Source organism: Myotis myotis, unplaced genomic scaffold, assembly GCF_014108235.1.
Source record: "Myotis myotis isolate mMyoMyo1 unplaced genomic scaffold, mMyoMyo1.p scaffold_m19_p_44, whole genome shotgun sequence".
NCBI lineage: Eukaryota > Metazoa > Chordata > Mammalia > Chiroptera > Vespertilionidae > Myotis > Myotis myotis.
In genome coordinates, this window is record NW_023416351.1 from 586502 (window position 1) to 603215 (window position 16714).

A 16714-nucleotide genomic window follows, 5' to 3' on the forward strand; every position below is an offset into this window, starting at 1 on the left:
GCTGCAGAGGCCTGAGGAGGGACGGGAGGGCGGCCCTCCCAGCCCGGGAGAGCCGAGCAGGACAGAGGCCTAGGCTGGGGCCTTACCTGGAAGACAGTGAGGATGGCGGCGGGGAAGGTGTCAAAGTTGGTTGTTGGAGTCTCTTCTTTAAAGTTGAACCTGAGAAAAACAAGACGCCTTGAGAAAGGCAGCCCATCAGGAGCCAGGACCTGCCCGCGGCCGCAGTGCCCTCACAGGCTGTGCGTGGGTGACCATTAGGTAGAGGCGGCTGGGCCAGCACCACTGCTCTGAGCACACACCCCCGCCCGGGCACGTACTGTCCCCCGAACAGCTGCTCTGAGCACCCCTCCCCTCCCCCTGGCACGTACTGTCCCCCGAATAGCTGCATGCCCAGCACCCCTCCCCTCCCCGGGCACGTACTGTCCCCCGAACAGCTGCATGCCCAGCACCCCTCCCCTCCCCGGGCACGTACTGGCCCCCGAACAGCTGCATGCCCAGCACCCCTCCCCTCCCTGGGCACGTACTGTCCCCCGAACAGCTGCATGCCCAGCACCCCTCCCCCGGCACGTACTGTCCCCCGAACAGTTGCATGCCCAGCACCCCTCCCCTCCCCGGCACGTACTGTCCCCCGAACAGCTGCATGCCAGCACCGCTCCCCTCCCCCGGCACGTACTGGCCCCCGAACAGCTGCATGCCCAGCACCCCTCCCCTCCCCCGGCACGTACTGGCCCCCGAACAGCTGCATGCCCAGCACCCCTCCCCTCCCCCGGCACGTACTGGCCCCCGAACAGCTGCATGCCCAGCACCCCTCCCTCCCCCGGCACGTACTGGCCCCCGAACAGCTGCATGCCCAGCACCCCTCCCCTCCCCCGGCACGTACTGGCCCCCGAACAGCTGCATGCCCAGCACCCCTCCCCTCCCCCGGCACGTACTGTCCCCCGAACAGCTGCATGCCCAGCACCCCTCCCCTCCCCCGGCACGTACTGGCCCCCGAACAGCTGCATGCCCAGCAGCCCTCCCCTCCCCCGGCACGTACTGGCCCCGAACAGCTGCATGCCCAGCACCCCTCCCCTCCCCCGGCACGTACTGGCCCCCGAACAGCTGCATGCCCAGCACCCTCCCCTCCCCCGGCACGTACTGGCCCCCGAACAGCTGCATGCCCAGCAGCCCTCCCCTCCCCCGGCACGTACTGGCCCCCGAACAGCTGCATGCCCAGCACCCCTCCCCTCCCCCGGCACGTACTGGCCCCCGAACAGCTGCATGCCCAGCAGCCCTCCCCTCCCCCGGCACGTACTGGCCCCCGAACAGCTGCATGCCCAGCACCCCTCCCCTCCCCCGGCACGTACTGGCCCCCGAACAGCTGCATGCCCAGCACCCCTCCCCTCCCCTGGCACGTACTGGCCCCCGAACAGCTGCATGCCCAGCAGCCCTCCCCTCCCCCGGCACGTACTGGCCCCCGAACAGCTGCATGCCCAGGAGGGCGAAGACGACGATGAAGAGGAAGAGCAGGAACAGGAGGCTGATGATCGACTTCATGGAGTTGAGCAGCGACACCACCAGGTTCCGCAAGGAGTTCCAGTACCTGCCGGGCGGGCAGGCGGGCGGTCTGAGCGCAGGCTGCACCCGGCAGGGGGTGCCAGCTCTGGACCCGGGCCCCACATTCGCCCGCTCTCAGGGTCACACCTGTGGCTGCGGGACCTTCTGACCCCTAAGGGCCGCGCCCCTGGAGGGAGGCGGAGCTTTTCTCGGCAGTTCGACCCGCCATCCTTGTCACGGGCGCACGGGGATGGCACAGCCGACATGTGCAGGCTGACGGCCCCTCACACCCCTCCGGTCACTCCTCTCAGCAGGACAGCGCCCCTCCCTCAGGCCGCCGCCCCCACCGACCTCCTCCCGGCCCTTTCACCCCAGCACCCCACACCTCCAGGGCCCCGGGCAGCGCTGTGTGAGGGCAGCTGCGTGGCAGCCAGAGGACCTGCGTGAGGATGCAGTCAAGTCCACGGCCTTCCCTGCAGAGACTGCTGTAGCGGGAGTGAAGCCTGGCCCGAGTCCCCTCAGCACCTCCCACCCCTCCACCCCCCTCATTCTCCTGGGTCTCGGGCACACGGGGCCCCTGAAGTCCCCCCACAGCCTGGCTGCTGACCCTCAGAAAGCCTGACCCCCTCCACCGCGGCTCCTGCTGTGCAGAGCCCAGAGCACCCAGCTTTCCTTCCAGGCACTGTGATCAGCCCAGACCCCGGGAGACCGGCCGAGCGCCCCAGAGGGACCTGGAGCCGGGCCCACACCGGCGCATCGACAGCTGTGCTCCCGGTCCCGCAGCGGCTGTGGCCCAGGTCGAGGCAGCGGCACAGAGACTGCGCTGGGGCATCGTGGGCCCACACCCAGCCGCTCACGTGGAGGAGCCTCCTGCCCTCAGGCAGCCGGGGCCCAGCCTGCTGTCTCCTGGTTCCATCACCACAGCTCTAGCTGTGACGGTGCAGCCCAGCCCAGCTGTCCTCACTCCCTGCACCATCTCTGCCCCACCTCAGCCTCCTCGTGGGCGAAACAGAGCAACTCCCTGCTACAGTGACACAAGCAACCAAGTGGGATGAATGGGAGCAGACAGTGGGCCGGGCACAGGGCCGCGCAGCCTGGGGCCAGGGGCCAGGCGGCTCAGGTCAGCCAGGCAGAGCCTGGCAAGGAGGGACTGATGGGTGGGAGGCTGATATGAGCTAGAGAGGCCGCCAGCGACACCGAGGCCGTCGGGACGATCCCGAGGACGGACGTGCCCCCGACGAGGCCGAGACGAAGTCCTGTGGCTGCTGGCCTGGCCGGTTTGGTCACTTTCTGTATTTATACAATTACGAGCCACAGAAAGAGTTTCCAGACAGTGGAGAGCAAACCGGCCCCATGAATTCCCGGGACAACCCCCCCCCCCCCCGCCCCCATGCTGCCTGCACTGCCCCTCTCCCCCAGGAGCACGCAGGGGACATACTTTGTGACCTTGAAGATCCTCAGCAGCCGGAGAGCCCGCAGCACACTGATCCCAAAGGAGGTTCCCGGCTTGATGGCCGCCCAGACCACTTCAAAGATGCTCCCCACGATGACCTGCAGGGGAGGAGGGTCAGGCTCCGGCGCACTCGGCCCCACGTGTGCTCGGCGCCCCCCACAGCCCCGCCCTGCCTGCCTGCTCGGCAGCTCAAGCACACGCCTGGCACGGAGCTGTGGGCCCACAGGCCCAGCCCGTCCTCCCTGCCAGGAGGACACGGACGGAGTGACAGACGGGAAGGGAAGGAGAAGTCCCACAGGCGGGCAGCCCACGGAGCGCCCCACCCATCAGGGCCCGGCCAGGACAGGCCTCCGTGTCACCTGCACCTGCTGTGCACAGGCAGCCCTGCTGACCACAGGGTCACAGTCCTGCAGTCCCCTGGGTCCCCCTGGGTGGGGCAGTGGGCGGGGCTGTTGCACCTTCCAGGGTGGTCCAGCTCGACCGCCTGGACCCCAGCGCTGACCCTGCCGAGGCTTCTCACTCACCCCGAAGTCGAAGCAGTTGAAGGAGGACCGGAAGTAGCTCCTGGGCCCCAGGCCATACATCTTCAGGGACATCTCTGTGAGGAAGAGACCCAGGAAAACAAACTCTGCAAAGTCTAGGAGAAGCCGGAGAAGAGGGGGTTAGCACGCAGCCTCCTCCCTCCGGCTCCAGCCCAGCCCAGCCCAGAGGACACCAGGCCCGGGCCTTTCAGGGGAGCCTTCCAGCCTGGCCTGCGGCCCCCAAGCCCTGAAATCTCAGACCAAGGCAGGGACAACCGAGGACGGGGGGTGCAGAGATGCTCACTCTAAGTCATCAAGGCGGGGCAGGCCCAGTGCCGTGGACATGAGACAGGCTCAGCCGTGAGCTCCCAGATGGGACTCGGGGTACCTAGAGCAGGGCAGATGGCGGGGCGGCCTGGACCCACCCCACTGCCTAGTCCCTGCCCCACGCCACGCTCGGATGGACCCCCCAGCACCAGGCTGGGTTTGAACTTTGTTCAGTTTGCCCCTGCACCCTGAGCACCCCCAGTCCCGACCAGCATGCTGCTCGCTCTGTGAGTCACACAGAGGCTCCTGTGGCCACTGCCTCCACTGGCCAAGCGGACCCGTCAGGGCCTCAGGATGGCAGGGAGGACACGCTGAGCTGGGAGCCAGGTGGGGGATTCCAGGCACAGACACTGGCCCAGGCTGGGGGGTTGGGGGGGGACGGGAGTCGGAGCAAGAAATCCCAGAGTTGCTCGAGGCCACAGAGAGCAGACCCGCTGGGCCAGCCAGGGCCACACCAGGAATCCGGGCGGCGTCGGACAGGTCCGGCTAAGCCTCCTCCCCAAGCACTGAGTTGGAATCGGCTCATTTCATACAACGGGCCAATGGCTCTGTGCCCTCCGGCCCCAGCTCAGAACCCACGGCCGCGCCCACACGAAGGCCAAGGCCATGAGAGGGTACAAAGGGTCAGCTGGCAGCCTCCGGCCTCTGGACCTCCAGCTGCTCCTGAAACAGACAGTGACGAGGGCCCCACGCCCCTGCCACCGCGCACCAGACCACCTCGCTCCTGCACTCACTGCAGCCTCCGCAGCACCACCGGGGCAGGTCTGCCACCGCCTGCACCCCGGGCGAGCGGGGACACCAACTCCACTGCCCCCTGGGCCAGCCTCAGAAGGACACACGACCGTCTGTACGGCCCAAGGGCTCAGGGAGGGGACCCTCCGTCCACGGTCTGAGGACATGGACAACCAGCCCAGGGAGCAAGCCTCCTCCGAACCAACTGAAGCATCACCAGGGCACCCAGGCCGGGTGAGGAGGCCAGGAGCCTCCTGCAGAAGCTGAGGGCCAAGGTCAGAGGCAAGGACACCCACTGACCCTCAGGCAGGAACAGCTCAGGGCAGAGGGACCCCCAGCCGCCCTGAATGACTGCCCACAGGGAGGGGGCGGGGCAGGGGAAGTTGGGCCGGCCCCGAAGGGCAGCTCACAAGGCCCCAGCGACCCGGAGGCCCGAGGCTCCTGGCCACAGAGCCGCAATGTGCGATCACAAAGGCACCCCACCCCTCGCGGGGCCCCACAACAGAGCTCAGGTCCTGGGCGGGAGGCCACAGGGATGGGCCTTCCAGCCACTAACACAGGCTCAAAGCTGACGCTGCTCAGACACGCCTCCTGCTCCGGGAGATGGCGAGAGCAGCCGCAGGGGCATGGACGGGGCGAGGCAGCTGCAGAAGGGCAGCCCTGCCTGCCTGTCTGCACCCAGGACGCCCCGCCCTGCGCTTCATGCTCAGCCTCCTCTGAGGCCAAGGAAGGGGACAACGCACTCATTCATTCATTCATTCATTCATTCATTCATTCATTCCGAAGGCCTGTGCAGTGCAGGGGAGGCCGGAGCGGCCGTGCAGTGCACGTCGCATCCTCTTCAGTCCCCGTGGTCTGCGAGCCTAAGCCCGGCTGCCTGCTGGACACTCCCGGAAGCTCCCGGGCCTCTGGCTCTGCTACCTCTGCCCTTCCCCACCGTCCACGTGACACACTTCGAGGCAGATGTGGGGAACTAGCCTGGAGTCCTCCCACATCCCCAGGGCCTGTGAAGCCGTCAGCGTCCACGGCTCCTCGAGCCTTCAGGAGCTGCCCGGGCTCAGTGTCCCCTGGGGGCGTGGGGCTGGCCTGCGGGGCCAGGACTGGACAAAGGCTCTTGGGCTCAGTGGCTTCAGGCGCACAGAGCTCCCTGGGGGGAGCCAGGATAGGAGCCGGGGCACTGCGGGCACAGCCCCACCAGTGGCCTGTCTCCACAGCTCTGAGCTCTTTCAGCTTCCAGCCCCCTGTGGCCTGCAGAGCCCTGGGGGTCACCCTGGCCTGGACGAGCAAGGAGCCCCATCCCCGCTACCTTCCTCGACCTCCTGGAATGGCCACCAAGGCCAATACCACTCTGGACTCAGAACCCCGAGGCCCTCGTCGCGGCTCACGGACACAGGGCTATAAGTCAGCCCTGGTTATGGACACAGCCATATCAGAAAGGGCCAGCCAATCAGAAAGAGGGTGGGAACGGCCTGGGAGCCCCGGGAGCCGACTGCCCCTCCTCGGGGACCTGGCGGGAGCATCACCTTGTGGCAAATGCCACGAGCAGCTATGTGCCCTGGCCCGTAGGTCTGAAGCCCCACAGGGAGGACCCAGGTCTGCCTGGACTGGCCGGTGCCTGGCCATCCAACCCACTCCCCCCAGTGCCCAGACCCTCCCTCGTTTCACCCCTGAAAGATAAGGTCTAGCCAATCAGCTCAGCTTCCTGGAACCAGGGCCCAGGTCCGAGGCCTGGGCAGCCCTGGGATGGGCCTGAGCAGCCTGTGGGGGCACTTGGGTCAGGGCGTCCCAAGGTCATGGGCAATGGCCCAGGAGTTCCAGGCTGCATCCCGGAGGGGGCTGGGGAGGAGCGGGGCCGGGCCCACCACATACACAGCGCAGTGGTGAGCCGCTGGGGCTGGTTGTAGTGCACCATGGCCACGCACAGTGTGTTCAGGGCCACCACGCACAGCACCGCCCAGTAGAAGCTCTGCGCCTTCACCATGCGCCGCACGCAGAACCGGAACATCTTCTCCTTCCGGCGGAAGTAGGACGAGCCCTCGGTCTTCCCGCTCTTGAGGCTGGCGCGGGCGAAGGGGGACCCTGGGGAGAGGGGTCTCGCTGAGGATGTGCGGGGACAGCGGCCCCAGGACACATCCCCTCCTCCAGAGGTGCCCTCACCCCCCATAAAACCACCTTCAAGGACACTGGCCCCTGCACCCCTGCATGGGCCCTGGCCCTGCCCGTTCCACCAAGGACAGCAGCACCTCATGGGTGCTGGGCTGCGGGTGGGTGACATGGTCTGTCTCCAGCCCTTGGCCACCTTCCAGGAACACAGCCCTGTGCTCCCAGGCCACCGGCTCCTCCCCGCGGCCTGGGGCCCCGCTGCACCCGACCCCCCGCCTCTTTCCCTAGGGTCAGCAGGGCAGGTCGGGCTGTGAGCCGCACTGCCTGCCTCAGGGTTTCTCCAGCTTCTGCACTCAGGGCTGGCATGTGCGTGCCGCTCAAAGCCCTTGGGCGTGGGCATCGGGTCCCAGGGGGAGGCTGGGGAGAGTGGGCATATGCGTTACATGATGTCGAGCGCATCTGCACGTGTGTGCACGCACATGTGAGTGTGTGTGTGATGCTAAGCACACCATCAGGCTGGCGTTTCTGGGTTCAGAGATGAAAGCAGGCCGAGGCCTTGAAGAGACGCGTCTACGCGGAGCAGCGGCATCAGGCAGCAGCTGCCACCCTGGTCAGCCCACATAGCCCATCAGCCAGGCCTGGCAGCCCTTCCCGGAACCGTAACGGCAGCTTCCTGGCAGGCACTCCAGATGCCACGCCCGTCCCACCCGAGGAAGACGCTGTTCCGCCCCAGCCTCCCCGGCTGAGCCGGGACACGGCCTCCAGCCCCGTCCAGACAGCCACCGCCACCGCTGAGGAGCCAGAGCTGCTCAAGCCACGGGCCCTCCCGGCGGCCCTGCTGAGGGCTGCACCGCACCGAGGCCAAGGCCAGACACACCCATTCCCTCCTCTCAGGCAGCGAGGGGCACAGAGAGCCGCAGTGCAGACTGGTCCGTGAAGCCACACTCACACCCCATCCCTTTCTCGGTCATTCACACACACACAGACCCACACAGGACATACCTAGAAGCATGGCCACCCTGGAAGGAGGGGAAGAGGACACGTGATTCATGGAGATGCTGTGAGCACATGTGGCCGGTGAGCAACCCCGTGGACTGGTCTCTGATGTATCAGAACCCAACCACTCACCTCCCGCTCTCCAGCTGACCGTGCCGGGAGAACAGTCCACTCTGCCGGGCCGGCTCCACAGGAACACTGCCCCCCCCACCCTCGCCTGGCTTCCCCACACCCACCTGTGCCCACAGGAGACAGCCACACACTCCCCAACTCAGCAAAGGTGCAACCACACAGGGGCATCCATGGCCATGTTTGCACCAAGCCCCACGCCCCACGTGGCCCTGAGCCCCTCTGGCCCCTCCTCCAGCACCCAGTCCACAGGGCCAGGCAGCAGGAGCAGGAACTGCAACACTTCCCCAGCGATAGTGCCCGTTTCCTGTCTCCACCGGGAAACCAGGCCTCCCGCACGTGCACCAGCTCCCCCGGCACCGCCCCCGCTCTCCAACCCACACGGCCAACTCGCGTGTCCCAAAGCAAAGGCTGGACGTGAGTCCCCACCAACACTGCCCGCACACGTGGGCTGGCTCCTCTGTCCTGGGAGCCACCTTGATGTCTCTCTCACGCCCACGTCCAGTTGGTCAGCCAACCCTGTGGGCTGGTCTCCAAATATATCCAGAATCCAGCCACTCCACACCCCTCGGAGGCTGCCTCCGCATCCAGGCCACCATCTGTGGGTCCCAGCAGCGGCCGGGGGACCGGCAGAGCCCGGAGCAGCCCGCAGCCAGCGAGTGCCCTGAACCCGCGAGCTCAGGCCTGGGCACAGGCGGCCTCCGGGAGCTGCCCCAGGGCACACATGGGCAGACGCTGTGTTCCCGCCCTCGGTGGGCACGGAACTAGCTTACTTGGGCGGGGCAGGCAGTGGGGAAGGAGGGGCCCAGAGAGCTGGGCAGCCCTGGTGACGGGCAGGAAGCTGGGTCCCAGACCCCGCCCACGGAGCCAGGCGAGCCCGGACTCTCACCCACAGCACAGAGGTCTGCAAAGCGGTCCTCGCCCTCCTCGGCGTGGATCAGGTCGTTGCGGCTCTTCTTGGTGGCCGCCCGCTTCAGCACTGCTTTAAGCAAAGGGCAGAGGTGGGGACGCGTGAGCCCGTGCGGGCTGCCTGCCTCAGCCCCGCAGAGGAGCCGCTGTCCTCCAGGGCCTGGGGCCCTTCCCATGTCCTGCCTGAGACGGAGGCAGGGGGACGCGGGATGGCTCTGGTGCTCAAGCAAAGGGGCCAGAGGTATGACAGTGGCTCCTGCTGTCCCTTCTCTCCCCGGGAACGGCCTTGCCCCCAGGTGACCGGGTTGGCTGGGCAAGGCCCGGCCTGCGCAGCTCCAAGCCCGCACTGCTGGCCGGGTGAGGCCAGAGGTCAGACCAGCTCTGCAGACCTGCTCACAGCCTGGCTGGGGCCCTAGGACACCCCTCCGCCTGGCCAGGTCTGCCCCGTCCTGAGGGGAGGGGTGTGCAGGCTGCAGCCCTCCTGCCCCCGGGCTGTGACCTGTGACCTGGGCCCAGCTGGCCCTGACCTGCCCCGTGGCCCCGCCCTGCCCCGTGGCCCCAGGCAGTGTCTCTCATTGGCAGCCTGGGGCGGCCTCCCCTGGGCCCACGCAGATGCCACTGGTTTGCCCCGAGGTTTAAAGGCGCAGCAGCGGCCTGTCCCACAGAACCTCTATGGTGACGGGAATGCTCAGGTCTTCGCTGGCCAAGATGGAAGCACCAACCGGGCTGCTACTGGGCACCTGAGATGGGGCAGCGGGGCCAGGCCACTGCAGTTCGCCCCCACTTGACTGCGAGGCGCCTGCGTGGGAGCCGTCACAGCTGCCCGCCTCCTGCACAGCAAGCTCTCGGGGCCACGCTGTGCGCACAGGTGCCCGCGACGCCCAGGCTGAAACCACGCGGGCATGGCTGCGCTGTGTGGGCCCACGGCACAGGCTCGCCAGGAGCACGTGCTGACCATCGCAGGGCCTCCCGGGAAGGGCTCTGTCAGGCGTGTGCGCACGTGACGATGTGCAGAGGCCTGGCCTGGCAGACAGCTTCCTGCCCACCACGCACCTGTGCACGTGTGGCCACCGTGGGGAGGAAGTGCTACCAGGGGTGACCTACCATCCAGGGGGGACTTCTCCTCCGCGTTCTTGTCCTCCTCGGCCAGCATGACTTCCTCTGCAGGAGACACAGCCACACAGCCTCAAGGCGAGCCTGCCTGCCCCGCCCCCACGCAGCCCCAACACAGCCCGCCTCTGCCTCTGCTTCTCAGAAACCTGCGGGCCCCTGAGCCTTCTCCACCGGAACAGACACCCTGTGTCCCCCAGGCCGGAGCCGGGACAAGAAGCCAACAGGCCGGGCGCCAGGCAGCACTCACCGGCCTTGAAGATCCACTCCAGGTAGCCGTTGAGCTCCCGCTCGATCTGCTGCTGCCGCCGCAGCTTCAGGAAGGCCCGGCGGTTCTCCACCCGCTCGCGCTCCTTGGCGAACTCCCTGTGACGCGGGGTGACAGAGCACAGCTCAGGTCCCCGTGGGCAGGAACCAGGGAGGGGCTGCGACAGGAAACCCACCGCCTGGCCTCTGACCTGAGCATGCAGAGGGCACAGCCGACCCTCCTGCTCAGACACCCACACACACAGATGACAGCACCTCGGTCCCCGGAGGAGGCTCTGGGGGGCACAGACCAGCCACATCCCCTGCTTAGGGCCGGCCTGCCCCTCCCTCCACCAGCCAGGCCCTGTTGCTGTCACCCAGGAAGCCCCAGGACGAGGATTCCCCAGGGGAGACGCCCTCTGGTTCCTCTGCTGCTCGAGAGGAGGGAGGAGGAGCTGGGTCAGGACAGGCCAGGGACAGGGACGAAGGGAAGCATTTGAGTCCATCAGCCAACACGGAGGCTCTGAGTGAGCGGGGAGCTCACCTGCCTCCCCAGGCCCAGCCGAGCTCTCAGGCTCCCAGCACCGGGAGGAGGCCATCCACACCCACACGCTCACACGAGCGCGCGCCCCCACCCAGTCTGGCCGAGCTTTCTCAGCTCAGGCTCAGGGCAGGATCCAGGTCCACAAAGTGTGGGCAGGCCCCCCCACGGCAAAGAGCATGCTGTCCTCAGCGGGAGGCTGTCTCTCTTCCAGGAAAGCGGCTCTGGACACGGTGGCGTCTGGCAGGCCTGGTCCTGGCACCCAGCCACAGAGAGGGAGGCTTGGCTCTGCCCAGACCTGACCTCTCGCCTGCGGCCCGCGCCCGCCAGGGCCTGAGCTGCGGCATCTGGCAGGAGAGGAAATAGCTCCTGCCTGAGCTCCCCCCAAGTTCTGAGTCACAGAACACAGGGTCCCCAGGGCAGGAGGGCCTGGGGCAGGGCCAGGGCCATGACAGTACTGCAGACTCAGCCGACAGCCACCAGCAGGGACTCGCTGCGCCACCAGGCCTGCCCTCCTCCAGCTGCAGTTCTCAGCGGAGGAATCACCAACTGCTTCACTGGGTGCAGGGCAGGCGCCCGGGCGGAGGAGGAACAGGTGAACGGGCCCCAGGCCAGCCCTCCTTCCGGCAGCTTCCCCACCCAGGCACGCTGCAGCTGCACCAGGTCCTGCAGGCCGAGCCCCCCTCCCCCAGTCCAGGCTGCGGGTGGCACCTAATGCCGCTGCCTTGGAGAGCACCCCGTGAGGGACCCACACGCTCTGCCTGGCCGCCGGCTTCGGGGCCCCCCCCCCGCGGGGCTGGAAGAGAAGCTGGGTCCCCTGGCTGGACCTGGACACCGGAGGGAGGCGCAGCCAAGATGAGGACAATCCCCCAGAGGCCAGGATGCTCCCGGGCAGGAGGGCAGCTCCGCCCACCCTCCTCCTGCACATTCTCCATCGGGGCGGCTCGCAGCTGCCGCCACCCAGCGCGACCAGGACTTCTACCCCGTGTCCAGCGCTCTGGGCCTGCGAACACGTGCCAGTGCCAAGCACGCCCCTCACAGGAGAGGCCGGGGCCAGGGCCAGGGCCAGGTCCGAGCCAGAGCACGCAGGCCTGGCCACCATGTCCCCTCGGTGGCGGTTCCTCTCCAGGCCAGAGTGACAGCTGCCCCTGAGCCCACGTGGCTCCTCCCACCGCAGGCCCCGGCCTGAACGGAACCTCCGGGGGGCGGGACAGAGACCTTCTCCAGCCGCACGGGGGGCTGACGTCCGGTGGGGACAGGGAGGCAGGCCAGGCCACGCGCGCAGCAGGGCCCTGTGTGCCCCAGGCGTGCTCCCGCTCGTCCCGCGTGAGTCAAGAAGCACCTTCCCTGAGGAAGGACCCAGCCTCATGCCTCCTTGTCCTCCCCGGGCGCGGCGGAGAGGTGATGGGTCAGGGCCGGCTGAGAGCCCAGCGTCACTGTGACCGACTCAGGGCTGCTCCGTTCTTTCCGGTCACTGCTGTTGCCCCAAACTCACCAGGGACCCCGTCAGAGACAGCAGCAGCCCCTCCCCACAGTCAGGGCCCAGGGTGAAGGCCAGGGACAGGGGACAGTCAGGAAGAGGTCAGGATGGCAGCACAGAGAGAAGCTGGCCAGTGCTCAGGATGCTGGGAGTGCCTGCCCGCATGGAGGGCAGCCCTGTGGCCAGGCCAGGCCTCACCCCGCCCCGCCCCCGGGTCACACAGGCCTGTGTCCGCACCATCACCCGAGCACACGCAGGGGCAGCGCCAGCCGTCGCGGCTCTTACCCTGAAAGCACGCCCAGCACCAAGTTGAGCATGAAGAAGGAGCCGATGATGATGAGGGGGATGAAGTACAGCCAGTTCCAGGTGTTGCCGGCAGCATCGTTTGTCTGGAAGCAAGAGGAGATGAGGAAGGACAGGGGACAAGACAGGGTCCTCGCTATGGAGGTGCCCTGGCCCCTTCTCAAGCTCCTGGCAGAGTCCAGGCAAGGAGAGTCCAGGCGGGGGACGAGGGGCCCAGGCAGGACTCGGGAAGCCCTCCTGCCCCTGCCCCTGCCCCACGGAGCTCTGGCCACGGCCCAGCAACGCTGCAACCGCAACGCCAAGGAGCCGGCCCAGGTCAAGGCCCCCAGGGCACCGAGGGTGGCATGCCGGCCTCTGCCTGGACACCCCCTCCCTCCCCAGGCTGCTCCTGTAGGCAGCCCACGGCCCCCAAGGCCCACGTCTGACCACCTGTCTGCCGCAGCCTCCTCACCTCGGAGGCGGGAGCCCGGCACATGGTCCCAAGATCAACAGGCAGCCCAAAGCCCCAGAGGACGCCCCGGCACGTGCCTGGCCCATGACAGAGCCTGCACTCGGCATGGCCTCAACCGGATGCACAGAAGGGCACCTCCCGGGCCGAGGGTGCTCACAGCACAGCCCACAGAAGGCGCGGTCCCCTGGATCCAGTTAGCTTCCGACTGCTGTTCTATCTGTACGGGTCCTTGTGGGTGTGGCTGGGCCCAGTGCTGGGCGTGATGGACGGGGTGCTGCGGGCGGCGACCACCGGCCCTGTGCTGCTCTCTAGAGGCAGCTCCATCAAGGCCAGCGCCCTGGGCCAGCAGAGGCAGGACAGCCCTGGGGACTCCCAGCTTCCAGCCTGTGGCCTGGGCAGGACGTACAGACTCCCCCCTGAGCTCCCGTGGCCCCGGGACTGACTCCAGCATGCGGCTCTGACTCCGGACACTGACCCGGAAAAGACGTAACGCCAGTGCCATCCGCACCCGCCCTCGCCGCGCCAGCCTCCTGCCACGCCTGTGGGCTATGGCGACCCCACGGAGCAGGAGCAGCGCGTGCGGCCGGGCCCCGCCCACTCAGACTTGGCTCCTGCAACCTCCTCTAATGGCTCGTTCCCGGCAGCAGCCAAGCCACTCTCCTCTGCTCTTAAACAGAACATCGGGGCGTGCACTTCTGGGAAGCCAGTAGACAGACGCTTCCCACTGTTCCCACTCGGGACGATCAGCGCCTGGACATCAGCCAGAGAGCAGGCGCGGGAAGACCCTGAGAAGGTGGCGGAGGGACAGGAGGCAGGCGCACTGGGACCCGGGGCCCACGGAGAGTGCCGGGTGCGCTGGTCTGTTCGCTGCCCCATGTACCCAGACTCGTCGCTGAAGAAGCCTGCGGCCTGGGAGTGCCAACAGGCACAGCGGGAACACTCAGCACCAAAGCCGGCTCTCTTTCTACCCACAGGGCCAGGGGCAGCCTCGCCAGATACCACTCCAGCCAAACTGCTGCCACCTGTGTCCCCGCCAGCAGAGGCCCAGCAGGGAGCCGAGACGCCCACCGCCAGGCTGTGATGAGGACGCCGACCTAGACACACCCACACCAGGGAGCAGCAGGGGCTGGGACAGTCCCCTCAGCAAGGGGACAGCGAGGCCGCTCCCGCCCCCCACCTCTGTGGGAGCCTGGATGCCACTCCACGTGGCAGGAGACACACCCTCCCCCGCTGAGGTGCTGTCAGGGCTTCCACCTGCACCCGCAGTACCAGGCGACACACCCACCCACCGCACAGACCGTGTGGAGGGCAGAGGCTCACTGACCCTCCCAACCGGGGAGCACCCTCGAGGCACGCTGCCGAGCGGACCACCCCCACCCGGAAGGACAAGGACCCTGAAGGGAGTTTTTAACTGAACGAAAACTCATGGAACTGAATGGAACTGAGACCACAATACAGCAACTCGAAGGACGGAGCTAACGCACGACCCGGAGGCCAACGCACAGCAGGAGGGAAAGGTCAGACCGACACTCACACCGTAGGCTCAGCTGCCGGTGCGTGCGGGAGGCCACCAGCCGCTCTCTCTCAGCAACGTCTCCCTGTCTCTCCCTTCCCGTCCACTCTCTCTAAGGGTCAATGGGAAAATACCCTTGAGTGAGAAGAATTAACCAAAAAGTCTTTCCAAATAAATAAAATCACCAATAACCGAGCTTTTTAAGAATATACATATATATATAAGTAACATATATATAAAATATATATACATATATACATATATTATTTCAGAGGGGAAAGAAGAGGGAGAGATAGAAACATCAGTGATGAGAGTGAATCATGAATCGACTGCCTCCTCCTGCAGGCCCCTCACTGGGGATGGAGCCCACAACCCGGGCCTGTGCCATGACTGGGAATGGAACCGTGACCTCCTGGTTCCTAGGTGACGCTCAACCCAAGCCATGCCGGCCGGGTGACAAATAACCCAACTTTTAAATGGACAAAGGACCAGAATACACATTTCCCCAGAGAACACACAGACGGTGCTCCCCGCACCCGCCACTAGGGAACTGTAGGCCTCAAAGCCAAATGAAACACCGTTCAGTGACAAGGACAGATCTCGAACCAGAAGAGCTCCACAGCAAGAACAATCCACACGGCCCGTGGGCAGGAGACACCAGGCGTGGGTCACGGAAGAGGACACACACGTGGCCAACAAGCAGGAGGAGAGCGTCCCGCCAGGAGCCTGAGGAACTGAAGTCCACGCGGCCGCGGCCCTGCGTCTCCAAAGGGCTCCAGTCAAAACAGCGGCAGCACCAGGATCGAGATGACTCCCACCTGCTGTGGGTGTGGACGAACATGGCTCCGGGAGAGTTTACTGCTTCAAACACTAACCACGCAACGACGACAGAACCAGAAACCGCACGCGGGCACCTCCCCAGAGGAACGAGACTCACGTTTGCACAGAAACTGCGCACAGGCGTGCGGAGCCACGTTATTCCCGGCGGCCCGGGCTGGGCGGCCCGAGGCTCTCCCACGGGTGAGCGTGGAGGAGGCACACGCTCCGCCCCCTCCACGGAGACCGCCGCCAGCACCACGTCTGGGCGAACCTCCGGAGAACAATGTGGAGGGAACCGGGCAGGACAACGCTACAGACATGACGTTCTTGAAATGGCAACATGACAGCCGGCGCCCGGGCAGGGGCTGCCAGGGACGGGACAGCCTCCCGCCGGCTGGGACACAGCTGGTTCTGCAGGCTGTGACCCTGGAGGGCACAGGCACGGGCCGCGGGATCGCTGCTGTTTCCAGCCACTGTGCCCCGAAAGCCTTTATCAGGGGCACCGGTTAATAATGCGGATTCTCTCAACAGCTGGAGTTACACATATGCTGATATATATGCGACTTGATACGTGTGCTATTTTGCTGTATTGACAACAAGCTTCAAAACTTCATATGTCAAATTTGCTGAAGGTGTTAACATCATAGATGTTTTTACACTTAAAAATGTCGAATTTTGTGACAAAAAAAGAGCATCTGCGGGAAGTTTTAATTCATTACTGTATTTTGAAGAAAAGCGCTGCTGAAAGTGATCGTATCCTTCCGGAAGCTTATGGTGAACACGGTCCATCTCAAGACACTGTGAACGCTGGTTCAAACGCTTTAAAGTGATGATTTCAATGTGAAAGACAAAGAATGTCCAGGTCAACCGAAAAAGGTTGAAGACCAACAATGACAAGCATTATTGGATGAAGATGCGTGTCAAACTCAAAACCAACTTGCAGGAAGATTAAACGTTGCTCAGCAAACCATTTCCGACCGTTTACAAGCAATGGGAAAGGTTTTAAAGGAAGGAAAACAGGTGCCACATCAACTGAACAAAATGCAGATGGAAAACCGAAAAGTCATCAGTCAAATGTTGCTTCAACAGCACGAAAGCAAGTCTTTTTGGCATCGAATGGTGACTGGCGGTGAGAAGTGGGTTTATGTTGAGAATCCCAAACGCACAAAATCACGGGTTGATCCAGGTCGACCATCAACATCGACTGCAAGGCCAAATCGCTTCGGAAAGAAGACAATGCTCTGCGTTTGGTGGGATCAGGAAGGTGTGGTGTATTACGCGCTTCCCAAACCAGGTGAAACCGTTAATCCTGATCGCTACCGACAACAAGTAATCAATTTGAACCCCGCTTTGACCATAAAGCCACCAGAATGGGCCAGAAGACACGGCAAAGGAATTTGCTTCATGATGACGCACCATCACACACTTCGAAACCAGCTAAAGACACGTGAAAAGGTCTTGCCTGGGAAGTGTGAACCCACCCGCCGTGTTCACCAGCCCTGGCTCCCTCAGATTCCCACTTGTTCCGATCGACGGCACACGCAC

At 65.3% G+C, this 16714-nt stretch overlaps 1 protein-coding gene across 1 annotated transcript in view; it reads right to left on the reverse strand.

Moving 5' to 3' along the window:
- Positions 1 to 16714, reverse strand: part of CACNA1B (calcium voltage-gated channel subunit alpha1 B) — a 121929-nt gene that overhangs the window by 82881 nt on the left and 22334 nt on the right. The window contains exons 7-15 of the mRNA XM_036306979.1: positions 12369 to 12472; positions 10067 to 10182; positions 9811 to 9867; positions 8687 to 8776; positions 6439 to 6648; positions 3514 to 3626; positions 2975 to 3087; positions 1451 to 1582; positions 87 to 159 (exon numbers count right to left, since the gene is read on the reverse strand). Of these exons, the coding sequence (XP_036162872.1) occupies positions 87 to 159; positions 1451 to 1582; positions 2975 to 3087; positions 3514 to 3626; positions 6439 to 6648; positions 8687 to 8776; positions 9811 to 9867; positions 10067 to 10182; positions 12369 to 12472 (1008 nt within the window). The remainder of the gene's footprint in view (positions 1 to 86; positions 160 to 1450; positions 1583 to 2974; positions 3088 to 3513; positions 3627 to 6438; positions 6649 to 8686; positions 8777 to 9810; positions 9868 to 10066; positions 10183 to 12368; positions 12473 to 16714) is intronic.